The sequence below is a fragment of the Apus apus genome, chromosome 11 (assembly GCF_020740795.1).
Source record: "Apus apus isolate bApuApu2 chromosome 11, bApuApu2.pri.cur, whole genome shotgun sequence".
Classification (NCBI taxonomy): domain Eukaryota; kingdom Metazoa; phylum Chordata; class Aves; order Apodiformes; family Apodidae; genus Apus; species Apus apus.
The window spans coordinates 20,264,565-20,281,076 of NC_067292.1; the positions used below are offsets into that span (position 1 = coordinate 20,264,565).

The 16,512-nt window shown below is 54.5% G+C and overlaps 1 protein-coding gene across 1 annotated transcript; it reads left to right on the forward strand.

Annotated features, from left to right (window-relative positions):
* The first annotated feature begins 2,433 nt into the window (after positions 1-2,433).
* Positions 2,434-5,059, forward strand: LOC127389387 (dual specificity protein kinase CLK1-like). The gene is made up of 10 exons (XM_051629807.1): positions 2,434-2,533; positions 2,930-2,996; positions 3,129-3,245; positions 3,382-3,548; positions 3,625-3,718; positions 3,802-3,932; positions 4,078-4,160; positions 4,310-4,389; positions 4,653-4,743; positions 4,832-5,059. The coding sequence occupies exons 1-10, from the start codon at positions 2,434-2,436 to the stop codon at positions 5,057-5,059; spliced, it is 1,158 nt and encodes a 385-aa protein (XP_051485767.1).
* The last annotated feature ends 11,453 nt before the right edge of the window (positions 5,060-16,512 follow it).

Below are 16,512 nucleotides of genomic sequence, written 5' to 3' on the forward strand. Positions count from 1 at the left end.
ATCAAGGAAAACTCAGAGAGCAGCTTGTGGCAATGAGGCTTTCTTATAAATAGGAGCTCTGCTGGGCACACCCTGGCAGGGCAGTGACAGTGGGAGGGACTGGGTGCCCAGGCTGGTCCGTGCTGGTGGGACACCTGGTCACACAGGGCATGGGCTGGCTCCACCTGTGCTGTGGGTGCCCTCCACCTCGGGACCCGTCGGAGAAGTTCCATGAGTTCCATCTGCTCCCTCCAGATCCAGGAGGACCTGATGGGTGGGTGGGATGGTTGAGGCAGATTCAGACCCTGAAATGGCAGATCCTAACATGGGGCCTGACAGGAGACTTCAAAAGCAGATTTGGGGCCTCAAACTGACACTCGGGGCCATGAGAATGAGTCTTAACACCTACAAAGCATAAAGCTTGGAGCTTAGAGATGAAGCTTTGTGCCCTGGGCCCTTAAAGTGGGAAAGGCACTTGAGAGAGGCATCCTGCTGCCGGCCCTTGCCCAGGCAAGTGCAGCTCCACCATGAACAGCCCGGCTGGCTCAGGCCTTGGCCCATGTTCTTGATGGAAGACTCGGGCTTGGACTAGATGCTCCCTCCCATGGACCCTCATGGTCTCTGCCAAGACCCCATGATTCCAAGCCCACGGCTCTGAGATTATGAGGTGGCAGCCTGGCAGCCTTTGGTGTGTGTGCCTTGCAGAGGCAAGTTTCAGCCAGAGGCTGGATTTGCTCTCCTGAGGTGAGAGGCGGCTGAGCTGCTGGAAGCTCCTGTGGAGAGAGGTGGTGGTTGAAGGGGCTGCAGGAAGGCACGGGGAGGAGAGAGTGGTGGCCGTGGCTTCAGGTGCCCTGTGTGAAGCAGCAGGAGCAGCAGAGGCAGCAAGGGTGAGTTCTGGGGGAGGGCTGGGGCTTTTTTTCGCATCCTGTGGGGATCGAGACTGATCCGTGCGCTTCCTTGAAGAGCTGCGTTTAGGAAGGTTGTTTTACAGGGGGCATTTATGTTCTGCACGGGCTGGAAAACGTGATTAAAAGCTACTGGAAGGTCGTAGAAACATAGAAGCATTTAGGTTAGAAAAGACCTTTAAGATCATCAGGTGCAGTCATGAGGACCACCAGGCAGGGAAGCAGAGAGACAAGGAACAGGCTTTATAAGCAAGGGAAAAAAAACCCATGATGACTGAGCAACTCCCCACCAAAAGCAGTCTCCTGGCAGTTGTTCTTAAAGGAGGGTTAGAATTTATCTCTTTGTTTGGTTCAATATGAGGTTCCTCATCTTCCAGAGTTCTTGGCAGCTCTTGGCTATTGGGAAGGGAATGTGAAGGACACGTGTGGCGAGTGGTTTTGTGTTTCCACTCTGCAGGAGGAGCACAGGCAGCACGTGTCCGGGGACTGAGCCACGAGACTCTGTTTCAAGTCTTTGGGCAGAAGCAGGTTATTGGCTTTGCTTCCCCTATGAAAAGTGTTGACTTTGAAAAAAGCTCTTGAATTCAGTAATAAGGTGGAAGAAAGAGCAGAGAAGAACTGAAAATGGGGTAGTAGAGGAAAGAGAGAATCTCCATGAGAGCGTTCATGTGGTGATTTGTGGCTTGGAGGGAACTGTGTCTCTGTGGGATGTCATTCCAAGAGCCAAATCTCTCTGGTCCAGATGCAGCATTCCAGGCCAATGCGTTCTTTTGAATGGGCTCTGGATGAAACTGCGCAGCCCAGCTGGTGCGAGAGCCCTCTGAAGAGGAAGAGGACATTGTCAGGCAGTGCACAGGAGGCCAAGCGCTGCAGACTTGGTGGTTCTGACCTGCCTGGCAGGTAAATCCTTTTTCACTTCTGACAGCAGCAAGTGCATAGCATCATGGCATCCCAGCACTGTTCTGGCTGGACAAGAGACTTTCTTGTTCTCGTTTGGTCATCTGACAGTGCAGTTGTGTTTGAGTTGGAGATCTTTCACGAGAGACCTCTGACAGCTCAAAACAAAAGGCTGTCTTGATAGTGGAACTGGAATGATTGGACTGAGGTTGATGTGATGCTTTTCTTGCAGTGCCTCTTCAGAAACCCAGAACCATCAGGGATGGGCTGCTGGGCCTCACAGCAGCAACTCATCGGCTCCGAGTGGGGTGGGTAATTCCAAAAGGAAAGACAAGACTCAGCACACAACAAAAAGTCATGGGCACTGAGATCCTAAAGTAAAATGCAGTGAACCAATCTTTGCAAAGAAAAGCAATTGTGTTGCAATTTGGTGTTGCCTTGCCACTTGGAGGATCTCCCCTGGGAATGTGCCCCGTGCCCTGTTTTTGTCCTGCAACACACACCGTGTGCCCCGTGCATTGGCGGGGAGTGAACCTGAAATGGCTCCTGCCAACCCTTGGTGGCCTGGCCTGTATCTGAATGGCCCAGCATCTCCCTGCCAACTGAATTTCCTGCTCTGACCTGAATGCCCTGGTGTTTCTTCATTGCCTAGATGATCCTGACAAGCCCTCCAAGGAGCGGATCCAACAGCGTGGAGGAGAACTGCCAGGGTCACCCCATCTGTCAGACAGGAGACATCCTCTGTGCAAGATGTACAGCACAGTAGTATTAACTTTTCAGATAGAATCAGTTGTGCCAGCATAAGATGTGGGTGGGGTTTGCAAGTCTTTTCCTTCTGTCTGGACTTTCTGTCTTTGGGGGTAGAGATCGTTATTCCTTTTCTGTACATTTCTCTTTTCTTTTCCTCCTTTCCCCCAAAAATACAGTAAATGCAGCTAATGAAGCTACTGGATTGAGTTCCCTGTAAATGTGCCTTGAGGAGAGTTGTCCAGTAACATCTCTCCAACTGGAGATTTTCCATGTAACGAGGCCCAGTTGAGAGGAACCTACTTGTCCTCTTTGTTTGCTGCATTTTTGTGTGTTGGCTTGTTTTCTCAATACCTGAGTAACTATACAAGTTGTGTGACTGACAGTTGTGTTCTTTCTAGATGAAGTCGTTGCTACTTTGGGTGAGGGGACTTTTGGACAGGTTGTGGAGTGCATCGATCACAAGGAGTAAGTCTTTGGAAGTAACCACACACAGTTCTCCTGGCTGATGCTCTCAGAGTGTGGCTCAGGAAGTGCTCAGGATCCTTAGGTAAAAATCTCCTCCATGTTCTAAGCGCAGTTAAAAACCTGTCTTTCCAGGCAGGGCAGGCATGTGGCTGTGAAAATCATCAAGGAGGCTGATGGGAGCTCTGAGGAAGCCTTTGCAGAAGTCCGAGTGCTGCGCTACTTACGTGCCCTGGACCCCAGCAGCACACAGTGAGTGCACAAAGCCTTGTCCTGGCCTCTGGCTTTCAGCTGCCTGGGACACACGGAGCTTTGGGAACACAGCATGGACGTAGCAGAGCGTGACACCACTGCCTGCTGCAATTGCTGCCTTTTGCTGCTTCTGCAGGCACTGTGTCCAGATGCTAGACTGGTTTGAACACCGTGGCCACGTCTGCATCGTGCTGGAGCTGCTGGGGCTCAGCACCTTTGACTTCATGAAGGAGAATGGCTTCCTCCCCTTCAGGCTGGACCACATCAGGCAGATGGCCTATCAGATCTGCCAGGCTGTCAACTGCAAGTATCTTTCTTTTTGCCTTGCTTTGCTAGCTTTTCTTTGTGGTATTTGCTAACAAGCATTGTCCCCTTGCAGTTTTGCACGTCAACAAGTTGACGCACACAGACCTGAAGCCAGAAAACATCTTGCTGGCGTCGTCTGACTCCACGGAGGAGTACAATCCCAGCCTGGGAAGTTGCCGTCCTCTTCCCCACCTGCCCTCAGCCATCCTCTGGCTTCCCTTGGGCACTAGCCTCCCCTTGTTTCCTTGCAGAAGTGTCAAGAGCGCAGACCCAAGCATCCCGACATCAGGGTTGGGGACTTTGGGAGCACCACACGTGACGATGAACATCACAGCACGGTGGTGACCACGAGACCGTTCCGAGCTCCCGAAGTCATCCTAGGTCAGTAGGAGTCTGTTGGGCACAGCTTTGGCCTGAGACTCCTGGTGCCTATTGAAAGGTGCTACAGAAGTGTGGCCCTTCTTGCTGGAGCTCTTGACTCGCTTGCAGCCTGCTATAAACGTGAGCCTTCTGGGTCTTTTCACAGCCCTGGGATGGTCACAGCCCTGCGATGTCTGGAGCATAGGATGTATTCTCCTGGAGTACTACCTGGGATCCCCAATCTTTCCGGTAGGCAACTAGGAGCCAGCCAGCTTGGCAGGAAGGCTGGCCCCATGAACATTTGGAAGTGACAAGCCACACTGAAGGAAGGTCATTGTGTGGTTCTTGATCACTCCTGCTGAGAAGGAACAACAATGTCTGTCTTGATTTCCCTTCAGGTCAATGAAGACAAAGAACACCTGGCAATGATGGAGAGAATCCTGGGGCCTTTGCCAAGTGACATGATAAAGCAAAGCAGGTAATTCCATTTCTCCATACCTGGACGGATAGAGTTCCATTGAAATACCTTCAGATTTGCTTTAATGGAAATTTAAAAAGAAAAAAAAAAAAAGAGAATTTGAATACGTTCACGTTCATCCTTTGGTCTGTTTCCCAAACTGGCCACTCCTGTGGAATCTTCCCAGCTCATGCCCGAGATGCCGACCAACATGCTGATAAACTGCTTCTAGTGCAGGGACAAAAAGCACCTCTGAGTAACAACCTGTGGTCTGATTGTTTCAGGAAACGCGGATATTTCCATCAGGACCGGGTGCACTTGGACGAGCGAAGCTCTGCTGGGAGATACGTGTCCCGGTGGTGTAAGCCCCTGAAGGTAAGAGGGCTGAGGGGAAAGGCTGCTGGGGAGAGCACCTGGACATGCAATGACACCATTACAAACAGCTGTTCTGTTCTTCATGAAGGCATTCATGACCAACGACGGAGACGACCACGAGAACCTGTTTGATCTGATTGAGAAGATGCTCCGTTACGACCCAGCAGAGCGAATTACTCTGGGAGAAGCCCTGAAACACCCTTTCTTCCTGCCCCTGAGACGGGAGAAAAGGCTGCTGCCTTCTGGAGCTGGGGAGCCTGACCCAGGAGTCCTTCCCCCAAAGAAGCGGAGAAAGTATAGGATGTTTGTTGGATAGAGTTGTTTTGTTCATGTTCCCTTTGGTGTTAGGATGTTTTGGGTAGTGTAGTTTGTTGCAGCTGTTGGAATAAAACTGAAGTGAGAAAAAGACAGTGATGGACTTGGTTGTGTTTCCTCCGTGCGTGAAGGTCTTGGGACAGTGGCACTTTGAAAGGTGCACAGGTGTCCTAGGACTCTGTCCTGCTGCTGAGTGGTCTCCACAGGGAGAATTCCAGTACCTGTAACACACAAGACGTTGCCCTGTCACACTGACCTGAGGCCTGGATCACTGCACACCCCCCAACTCCTGCAGCTGTTCCACTGCTGCGCTGGGACTTGAAACTTGGTAGCTTAGGTAGGAACATTGAAATACTCTCAGCCCCACTCCCGACAGGACTGGCTACACCTCTTGTTTACAGATGGGTAAAATCCCAGACAGACCTTTTCCAGGACGGCCAGACAACAGAAAGAGTCCTCTTCCCAGCCTGGATTTTAGATGGGTCCCTGCCACCCAGACCCCTTCTCAATATACAGAATGAGTCCCGGAGGAAAGTTAAAGCCTTAATCCTGAAGTGTAACTTTCTCGTGTTTTCTGGTTGTGTGTGGGTTTTATTGCTGTTGTTTTTTTTCCCTCTTCCTTTTCAAGTTCATGCAGCCCCATCGCTTTGTTACCTGGTCGGGGAGCACCTGCTCTTTGCTCTTTCCACACGGGGTGCACACAATTTACCAGCTCTTTCAGCACCACATTTCACTCCTCAGTTCCCTGTGTTTTCCACTGACTCAACCACCCTCTCCTTTCTCCCTCCCTGACATCTGCCAGAGCCCACGGCCTCCCTACTGCCCACAAGGAACCATTTCCCAGAAGAATGCCAGAATTGTCAGGGATCATCTAGTGCAGCTGCCCTGCTGAAGCAGGATTGCCGGGAGCACATCCCACAGGGCTGCATCCAGGCAGGCTCTGTCTCCAGAGGAGGACTCCACAAGCTCTGTGGGCGCAGCCTGTTCCTTGCCAGCAGCAGCCACCTTGAAACCCTCTGCCTGCCCACTGCTGATGGGCCTGGGCACAGAGCGGGGAGCTGAGGAGCAGAGCCCAGGGATGAGCCCCTCTGGGCTGTTTGGAGCCTTGAGGAGAGAGGCCCCAGGAGCAGAGCCCGGCCAGCAGGGCCAGAGCCGCGCCGGGGGCTGCTCTGCCGCCTGGGCCCGGGGGCTGCGGCTGCTGCCGGAGAGAAAGGGCTGTGGGAGAAGCTGCAGGCTGCTCAGCTCCCTTTGTGCTGCGCTTTGGCAGCCAGGAGAGGAAAAGCTTCCAGAGGCACAGAGCTGCAAGCCTTGCTTCCAGTGCAGCCGTTCCGCTGGCTCCTGTCAGTGCCCGTTGGGCACAGGAGGCCGAGGGCCGGGTCCTGCCCCTGGCTCACATCAACACCCCGCAACGCTCCAGGCTTGGGGCAGAGCAGCTGCCAAGTGCCCAGGGAAGGACCTGGGGACATCACTGATGGCATTTCCTGACAGCTTGTAAGTCGCAGTGAGCAGAAATATCTTCCTGCACAATGGTCTGGATAGAATTTTCCATGACACTGCTCCAGAAGTCTGGTTAGCAAGAGGGAAGCAGTCATTTGAGTTTTGCTGGAGTCTGGGAAGGACCGTACCTTGTCAGGCAATTGTTCTAATGTGGCTGAGGAGTTTGCAATAACGAGTGGCTATTTCTCATCTTGCCTCCTTGTCAGTGCTACAGCTGATACCCAGGCAGGTCTGCAGGCATTCAAAGAGAAGGTGGAGGGGACACCTCCTCCTGCCTTCCAGTTTCCTTTTGTGCTGAAAAGTGGCATTTGGTCTGGGCATGTTATCTGTGAATCTAACTCCAGGTATTGAAAGAGATGGTAGACATTGATCTCTGGTTACTTCTGGCAGGTCCATTTTTGAAAACAACATTGACTACTAGGACTGATCTCTTATTTCTCTTGCCCTCTTTTCTCCTTTATTTATCACCTCTAGCTTTTTACAGTTGGTGGGAGGGTAAGACCCTGATGCTGTTTCCTCCGTGCGTGAAGGTCTTGGGACAGTGGCACTTTGAAAGGTGCACAGGTGTCCTAGGACTCTGTCCTGCTGCTGAGTGGTCTCCACAGGGAGAATTCCAGTACCTGTAACACACAAGACGTTGCCCTGTCACACTGACCTGAGGCCTGGATCACTGCACACCCCCCAGCTCCTCCAGCTGTTCCACTGCTGCGCTGGGACTTGAAACTTGGTAGCTTAGGTAGGAACATTGAAATACTCTGACCCACGCTCTGTGGAGGAATTTTTGATACAGCAGGGTCATGATTTCAGGAGCCTGGGAGGGCTTGACAATCCTTGCTGTAACAGCAAAGTATGAAACTAACAATTGATGTTGTTTGCAACAAGATTATCTTTAGTCTTGGGAGAATGAGGAAGTGTATCTTGGCTGGGCACCCGAGGGAGGACGTGAAGATGGATGAGAAAACTGCAGGATGTCACAAAATAGTGCTTGTAACACATGTAGTCACAGCCAATAGCAAAATGAAGCCTGACACGTGAACCGTTATGCTTAGCCAATTAAATGAGGTGTCTGTCCACATGCACAGCCACGTGGACAGCAACTTAGAGTATTTAAGTATCAGACAAACTGGCAATGAAGTGGAACGAGAGGTAAGACCATATTGGTTGTCGTGTCATTACTCTGCCCTGCTCCTGTTGGACTCATGCACAGGTGTCCTAGGACTCTGTTCTCCACCCCTGCCACCCTGCACCACCACCTCGTCCATAGCCCGACCCCCCTGCCACCCCCTCCAGCACACACACACACACACACACACACACACACACACACACACACACACACACAGGCTGCCTGGGCAAGGACGTTGGCTGTTCCTGACCCCAGGAACCACGGGCAGATCTTCCCTGTCTCCTGCCACGGCTCCAGCGACACTCGCCGTTCCCGCTGGTCCTTCCCATGTAGGGATTTCTCTTGGCTTTGATTTGAGCTGTTTCTCATGGATCCACCAGTATTTGAGCTGGAGAGTTTGGCTGAGCTGGTTTCTGCTGATTTACTTGAGGAAGCTCATCAAGTTGGTGACAGCTTCTTCTTTTCTTCCCTCCTCCCTCCATCATGCACATGCAGCGTCATCTTCTGTGCTGGCTCCTTGAACTCTTCTCGCAGTGGCAGCTCAGAGGGATTTTTTTTAAAAAATTTATTTTATTTGAATCCTGTTTATTAAAAAGGTCTCTTCCACCTCCACAAAGTTACCGATGTATTTATTGCCCAGAGACTCAGTCCCAGCCATCCACAGGAGACCTGGTGAGGCAGGTCCTGGCACGGGGAATCCGAGGAGATTGGTCCTTGGTGCCCACCTCTCAACGTGCCCAAGGCTCTCAAAGCCTTGTCTGTGGGAGTGGGAAGAGCAGAAGACTTGCCATGGCCTCTGGTGGTGGCTGCGCTGTAGAAGCATCTCACAGCCCTGAGAAATAAGTGAATCCAGCTGTGGCAGCAGCTGGAGGGACAGGGCTGGTGAACTCAAAGTCATCTCACACTGCGCTGGTGGCGTCAGGTCCCATCAGCCTGCAGGAACCATCTGTGGGTGCTGCTTTGTTGAGCTCTCAGGATTTGTGGCAAATGCCCCTTTTTCTCCAAGGCTCTGTCACTCAGACCCAATCATGCCAGGATTTACTGACCCCCCATGACCCGGATCTATGGGAGGCCTTCTGAACTTGGGAAGGGTCTGGAGAAGACTGGGCTGTGCTCCCCCTCCACGTGCCATGGGCAGGTGCTGGGTCAGGCTCAGTGCTACCTTTGGGAGGTCTCTTCTGGCCAGAAGGGAGCAGCCCAGTTTCCTTCAGGATTCTTCAGAAGCTTCTTTTAGTTTCAGGTCCAAAAGCAGGAGCCAGGAGGATCCGTGGGTGAGTAACCTCCAAGGAGGTTGGACCAGCATCCCTGCTGCTGTATGTGTCGGGACGAGGGACCTGAGTGCTGCCAAGCTTCTGGCTTTCAAACCCTCTGCCTGTTCCTCAGTGTCTACGTGGATGTGGTGAGGCCCCACGTTTGCAGCCTTGGCTGCCTTGTTGGGCCTCAGGGTCAGTCTGGCCAGGTGAGAGGAGCTCAAGTTCTGCACCAGATGAGTTGTAGCTCAGTAGCTCTGGGGAGGACCCAGGGGAGCTCAGACCCAAGGTGCATTTTATTGCTGTTTTGTGATTTTTTTTTTCTTTTTTTCTTTTTTTTTTGGCAGGGTGAGTGAAGATGAGCAGGTTGTCTTAAAGTTGGCCCTTAAAATGGAGGTTGTCCTGGGCCCAGGCTTCAAGCTGAGGGAGAACTTGTGTGCCATTGAGGAAAGGAAGGTGATGGCCCAGAGTCTGAAGGACTTGCTGCATTTGCAGGCTGGATTTAGAATCATTAAGGTTGGGAAAGACCTCTAAGATGATCAAGTCATTCACAGCTGGAATGCGAGGTCTTCTTTTGTTCCCCAAAGCATCCTTGAGGTTTCACTTGTGGTTTCTGCTGCTTGTGGTCATGGCTTGGTGAGGGGAAGAGAAATGTGTTTGTGGTGTGTGGTGGAGCTACAGGCTTCAAGCTGCCTCTGATTCCTGGAAGACATTTCTGGCTTGGTGTTCCCAGGTTGTTTTTCAAAGCCTCTTGGTGTCTGGATGTCTCTGGCTGCTCCTTGGTGGTTCCTGTCAGCTGAGACTTGATGGAGTTGTGCTCATTTGAAAAACATGGAACAGAACGACATGAAGCAGAGGCCTTGACCTTGGGATGTGGTTGCTCACCCAACCAGGCCTTCAGGCACCTGAAAAGTTCCTTTTCTGCAGGTGGTTTGGATTTGTCACTCCAAGTGCCTCGTGCTTTGCTCAGAAACAGAGGAGCCAGGGACACCTGAGCTGGGACTCTGCTTCATCTGGGCAGTCCCTCAGTGTCACTTCTGCCACAAGTCCTTCAGGAAAGCCATGGGAAGGGTTGTGTCACCTGGAGGAGAAGCTGCTGGCTTCCCATGCCTTGGTGAGGGTGACAAGGTCTCCCCTTCATCACAGGAGGCTGACATGTCAGTGGCTCTGCTGGGCTGACTGGAGACCCTGCAGGAGGAGTATCCAGACCACAGCAGACACTGCTCCCAGGGAACATTTCTCCACACAGCCCCAGGAGAAGCTTTCTGGCTGGGATGTGACATCCTGCCCAGGACGTGTGAAGTGCTGCCACAACTAAACCTCTTGCAGCTCTGCCCTGCCTGCCCACTCAGAGGGTCTCAGCTCTCCCCTCCTCAGCCCAGTGTCAGCACCAGGGAGCTGCAAGAGGAGGCCCCATCCAGCTGTGTGCTCTGGACACCAACCACCTGCCTTCCTCAACTCAGCCTGGCTGCAAGGGCCTCCCAGAAGGGCAGCAGTGCCCAGGGACCTGGAGGACATCTGCTTTCAGGGCTGGTGGCCTGCAGCCCTGCACATCAGGGGCTGTGGATGTGAGCCCAGGGCCCTGCTTCTGGTTTTGCAGTGACATCTCTGCCTGTCCTCAGGCTGCCCCATTTGTGCAGCGTCTTACGAAGGTGTCGTTACGGTTCTTTCATTAGCTTTGTTCTGGAGGCTCCTTGGAACAGCTGGAGCAGGCAGAGCTTGGGTGACTCTGGGGACTGAATTTCTCATTTCCTCAGGCATGATGAGCTGTCTCCTTCTCCAGCAAAGCCACCCTCGTTGGTTTGCTGTGGTGCTGCTGGGCTTCCATGTCCTCATCCTCACGTAGCACGTCTTGCTGAGCCACGAGTCTCGAGCTCCTTCTGCTGTGCTGGGATGGACTGAGGTCACCCATGGCTCACCATGGTAGCCAGGCTGCATGGCAGCAGCTGGATGCCATGAAGCCACAGGGTGCACAGCATGGGCTGGGGCAGCTGTGTCCATGAAGAAGCAGTGAGCAGTCTGCAGCTGCCCCACAGGGTGGAGAGGTCCATCGTGCTTCAGTCCTGGGCAGAGTGAGTCCCTGTGGAGCTGGTCATAGTGTGAGAGAAGGACCATGTTCCTTGGAGAGGTGGTCCTGGTGCACCTGGGAGTCCCCTTTGCAGAAGGAGCAACTCCCTTCAAGCCCTGCCCATGTCAGAGCAGCCTGGGGGTGGATGCAGAGGAGAGTAGGTCTGTTGTGGAGAGCTGGTGTTGGGCTGTACATGTGTCTGCAAATGTTTCTGCAGAAGAGCTGGAGGGAGACATGTCAGGGGACACACGCTAGGTGCTGCTGAGAGCCTTCTGCTGGCCCAGAAGAGCAAGGGATGGGGGAGCTGCAGCCCAGCAGCTCCCTGGGAGCCCCAGGCTGGCTGTGAGCCACGTCCCAGCTGCTGGGCAGGTTGGCAGGCTGGTGGCAGAGCTGGCAGGCTGTGCGTGGGGAGCCCCAGCAGATGTGGGCAGGAAAAGGGAGTGGTTGAGAGCCTGGAGGCTTCCCCCAGAGGAAGCACTAGGTCTTCATCATCAAGAGGTGGCAGGGGTTGGATGAGTGACCATGGCAGCTCTGTCCCCATGTCCCACACTGGAGCTCCCAGCCTGCAGCCTTGAGCTGCCCACCAAAGCCAAGGGTTCATCCAGGCTTGAGGAGCACATGTCCCACCAGCTGGTCTGTTTCCAAGAGGGACCCTTAACCCTCCCTCTGAGTCCTGTGTATGATTTGCACTCAGATCACCACCGAAACATTCCTGGGGGCCACGGAGACCTCTGCTCCTTGTTGACCTTCCTCTGGCCAGGAACACACCTTTCCTCCCGTCCCTCCACTTGGGTCCAGCCCCCAGTGAAGTGACCCCTTTGCTTCAGCTGCCTCCCTCCCCCAGGAGGGAGCACGGGGGGCTGCAGGATGGGCTTCTCAACCTCCAACTTGCAGAAGCAGCAGCAGCAGCTCTGGGGATGAGCAGGATTGTCAAGAACATTTTAAAAAAGCACGAGTGTGGTGACTCTTCCAGAGCAAGGACTCTGCACAGCCCTGCGAGTGGGATTGTCCTCCCTGGGCCTGACCTGGGCAGGTGCTCCGTGGCTGGAGGAGGCTGCTGGCCCCTGAAGCTCTCATCCCCAAGGTGTTGGGTGCTGCCAGCCCCAGGTCCTCAGCCAGCCCGTGTCCTCCTGCTGCTCACTCCAAACTCAGGTATGAAACGCTCGGCTGGAGCAGCGCGGGGCAGGAGGTGCTGGCAGGTCCCAGCCAGCCCCGGAGCAGCAGCTGCTGGAGCTCCAGCCTCCTCCTGGCCTCCAGAGGGGACAGGTCCTCCCCGTGGGACAAGGCCAGCTCCATGGAGCTCACACAGCCCTGAACGTCGGGGTCTGTCTCAGTGTTGCTGGATCCAGCGTCTGACGCTTCGCATGAGAACTTCAAGTCGGGGCTGGGGGGGGTTTTAACTGGGAGGAAGCTGATGGAAATGGACTGGAAATGTGGTCCAGACATGGACCTTCTGCTGGACATTGACAGAATGATTTTTATTAAAATGCACCTTGTGTGCCAGAGCTGACCTGGAGCCTCTGTTTGTCACTCCCTGCCCGTGGGTCGTGCCAGTGGCCGCTCATGTCCCTCTGCTGGGACATGCCAGGGTCAGTCTTCCTTGTCCAGGGTGAGCAGATGCCAGCAGAAGCTTCTCACCACCCTCACAGCAAAGAGTTTCCTCCTCATGTCTCACCTCAATCTCCCTCTGCCAGTTTTCATCCCTTCCCCCTTGTCCTCTCCCTCCCTGCCCTTGTCCCAAGCCCCTCCCCAGCTTTCCTGGAGCCCCTTCAGGCACTGGAAGCTGCTCTCAGGTCTCCCTGGAGCCTTCTCTTCTCCAGGCTGAACACCCCAACTCTCCCAGCCTGGCTCCAGAGCAGAGCTGCTCCAGCCCCCACATCAATCATCTCTGTGGCCTCCTCTGGACTCTCTCCAGGAGCTCCATGCCTTTCTTACTCTGGGGGCTCCAGATCTGGCCCCAGCCCTGCAGGGGGGTCTCAGCAGAGCAGAGCAGAGGGGACAATCCCTTCCCTCACCTTGCTGGTCACGCTGCTGGTGACACAGCCCAAGACATGGTTGGTTTCTGGGCTCCAGCTCACATTGTTGGCTCATGTTGAGCTTCTCGTCCACCATCACCCCCAAGTCCTTCCCCTCTGGGCTGCTTTCCCTCCATTCTCCACCCAACCTGTATCTGAGATGTCAGGAACAGTCTTGTTATGGCTATTCAAGGGCACCAACTAAGAAGATTGATACTGCCAGGTCCTGGATCCTTTAGAGAACACTTTACTCCAGGACCTAAGTCACACAGGAGCCTGTGGCATCAGGTGTTCCAAGGTCTTGTCTGGACTTTTCTTGGCTGGAGCAAGAGCATGGCCCATGATCAGGTAGGTTCTGCCCAACCTTTTAGCTGTCTCTCACCTTTGGGCAAGAGGTTTTTGGGTTACAACCACCACGCTGGGAGAAATCCAAGCCCCATTGTCAGCCCTGCCCACAGCAGTCTGAGCACGGGGATGCTCAAAATGCCAAAGGACTTGCTGGAGACCTTTGGAAGTGGGACTTTCTGGAGTGCTGAGGTTGTTCCATCTCACTGTGCTGGACCCTCAGGCAGGGTCAGCCTCCAGATCTTCTCCTTGCTCAGCAGGTTTCTGTTTCCAGGTGTGGTGGGTCAGTCCTGGCACTCACCTGCACAGCCCTGTGTGTCCCTTTGGCCCCTGGAGGAAAGATGAGGAACTGGGAGTTGCCTGCCCGGGGCTGTGCAGTCTCCAGTGCTCCACACAGCTGGGTCGGTGGCAGGACCATTGCAGGTCCCTTCCCCCAGGTGGCCCCTGGGCAGGTGCCATGGGAAGCCCCCCCGAGCAGCCCTGCAGCTGCTGCCAGCCCTGCTCCTCCTCTGCCCAGGATGTCCTGGCTGCCCATGTCCCCAGTGGGTCCCAGCTGGGCACTGAGCTGCAGCGCTGGGAGCTGCTGGGGCTCAGCAGAGGGTGACCCCACCAGCGGGTGTCCCCGGGCACCTGCCGCCCTGTCTGAGCCCGGAGGGAAGGAAGGAGCCGGAGGCAGCAGGAGGCACGAGCAGCTGCTGAGGCTTTCTTGCCAAGGGGGGTGTTCCCAGCTCCAGGGCAGGGGCTCCTCAGCTCCTGCAGCCCCGGGCAGCCACGGAGTCGATCCAGGTGCGGCAGCTGCTGAGGCGGGTGTAGATGGCCGGGGTGCGGACGTGGCAGTTGGTGCTTCCCCAGGAGACGATGCCGATCAGGGTCCAGCCGCTGCCGCTCCTGGACACCAGGGCTCCCCCGGAGTCGCCCTGCGGAGAAGCCCCTGCTTGCTGCTCCCAGCACGGGAGGCAAACTGGTCGCTGACAGCCCTGCACGTTGCCAGGGGCTGGAGCTTCAACCTCTGGCTGCGCGGATGCAAGGACAGGCTGCCCAGAGAGCTGCTGGAGGCTCCTTCTCTGCAGACTTTCCAGACCGGTCTGGATGCCTTTCTGAGTGCCCTGCCCTGGTTGGGGTCCTGCTCTGGCAGGGGGTTGGACTCGGGGGTCTCTGGAGGTGCCTTCCAAGCCCTGCCATGCTGTGACCCTGTGCTCCTGTGCTCCAGGTGCAGCTCAGATCTGGAGCTGAGACTCAGCGCTGTGGCTGCAGGTGGCCATGGGAAGAAAGGCTGCAGGACACAGCTGAGGGGCCCCTGGAGCTGCCATGGAGCTGCCTCTGCTGCTGAGAACCTGCAGGGCTCACACACAAGGCAGCTGAGGTCAGCAAGAGAGGGGCACTTGGACCTGCAGGGATGGGGCACCCACTTTGCACAGGGGGAGAGAAAGGACTTGGTGGAAATGTCTTCTCTTGCTTTTCTCCCTCTCGTGTCTTGAGAAGGAACCTGCAAACTGGTATAAACTACCAACATTTCTCCTGGGCTGGAAATGAAGCTCAAAGTAAAAGTCATTGAGGAGAGGAGAGGAGAGGAGGAAATATAATTAGAGTTGAGTCAACTCAAGTGGAGTCTAGTAGAGTCAAGCAGAGCAGAGGAGACTCAGGACAACAGCCCATCCTGTTGAACATTAATTGCTTTGTGTCCAAAGCCAATCTCAGTTCCAAATGAAAGGTGGGATTTACCTCTTGTCTGGCAGGAGAGACCTTCACATCCTTGGTCTGCAGAGGGAAGAGTCTGTACTCTGAAGGATGGAAGTGGAATGGGAAGTGAGGTGTTAGAGATGAACTAAGGGTGCAGCTCTGCCTAGAGATCACACATGGGTTGGGAGAGACCATGTTTATGGGAACCACTCCTCCTGGGTGTTGGAATGGCACAAGTACAGGATGGGAGAGCTCCTCATGGAGAAGTGGGGAGCCTGATCTTTGAGGATGGAAAGCCTCCCTAATTCTTATCCAAAACAAAACCAGCTCAGGAGATACAAAGACCAACCTGACTGTCTAGTGGTGACCAAGCTGACTTGAACCACTGAGCTGCCAGAAGAGTCACTGCAGAACCTGGTACAAATTGGTTTTGGGCTTCTTGTGCATATCTGTGTGACTGCACCTGGGAAACTGTGTCCAGGTCTGGAGGCCCCAAGACAGGCTGGGAGAGTTGGGGTGTTGAGCCTGGAGAAGAGAAGGCTCCAAGGAGACCTTAGAGCACCTTCCAGTGCCTGAAGGGGCTACAGGAAAGCTGGGGAGGGACTTGGGACAAGGGCAGGGAGGGAGATGACAAGGAGAGATGGATGAAAACTGGCAGAGGGAGATTGAGGTGAGACACGAGGAGGAAATTCTTTGGTGTGAGGGTGGTGAGAAGCTTCTGCTGGCCTGGAGAAACCTGTGCCTGTGGCCAAGAGGCTTCTTGGTCCCACCATGCCCTGTGCTTGTAGGATCTGCTCCTTGGGCAGAAGAATCAAGGAAAACTCAGAGAGCAGCTTGTGGCAATGAGGCTTTCTTATAAATAGGAGCTCTGCTGGGCACACCCTGGCAGGGCAGTGACAGTGGGAGGGACTGGGTGCCCAGGCTGGTCCGTGCTGGTGGGACACCTGGTCACACAGGGCATGGGCTGGCTCCACCTGTGCTGTGGGTGCCCTCCACCTCGGGACCCGTCGGAGAAGTTCCATGAGTTCCATCTGCTCCCTCCAGATCCAGGAGGACCTGATGGGTGGGTGGGATGGTTGAGGCAGATTCAGACCCTGAAATGGCAGATCCTAACATGGGGCCTGACAGGAGACTTCAAAAGCAGATTTGGGGCCTCAAACTAACACTCTGGGCCATGAGAATGAGTCTTAACACCTACAAAGCATAAAGCTTGGAGCTTAGAGATGAAGCTTTGTGCCCTGGGCCCTTAAAGTGGGAAAGGCACTTGAGAGAGGCATCCTGCTCAGCACACAACAAAAAGTCATGGGCACTGAGAACCTAAAGTAAAATGCAGTGAACCAATCTTTGCAAAGAAAAGCAATTGTGCTGCAGTTTGGTGTTGCCTTGCCACTTGGAGGATCTCCCCTGGGAATGTGCCCCGTGCCCTGTTTTTGTCCTGCAACACACACCGTGTGCCCCGTGCATTGGCGGGGA

What these genes read in the sequence shown, in the direction of transcription:
- LOC127389387 (XM_051629807.1), top strand. Translation starts at nt 2,434, where the DNA reads ATGATCCTGACAAGCCCTCCAAGGAGCGGATCCAACAGCGTGGAGGAG. An exon ending in AGCTCCCGAAGTCATCCTAG is followed by an intron (nt 3,933 to 4,077) that starts GTCAGTAGGAGT and finishes GTCTTTTCACAG; the next exon opens with CCCTGGGATGGTCACAGCCC. An exon ending in GACATGATAAAGCAAAGCAG is followed by an intron (nt 4,390 to 4,652) that starts GTAATTCCATTT and finishes TGATTGTTTCAG; the next exon opens with GAAACGCGGATATTTCCATC.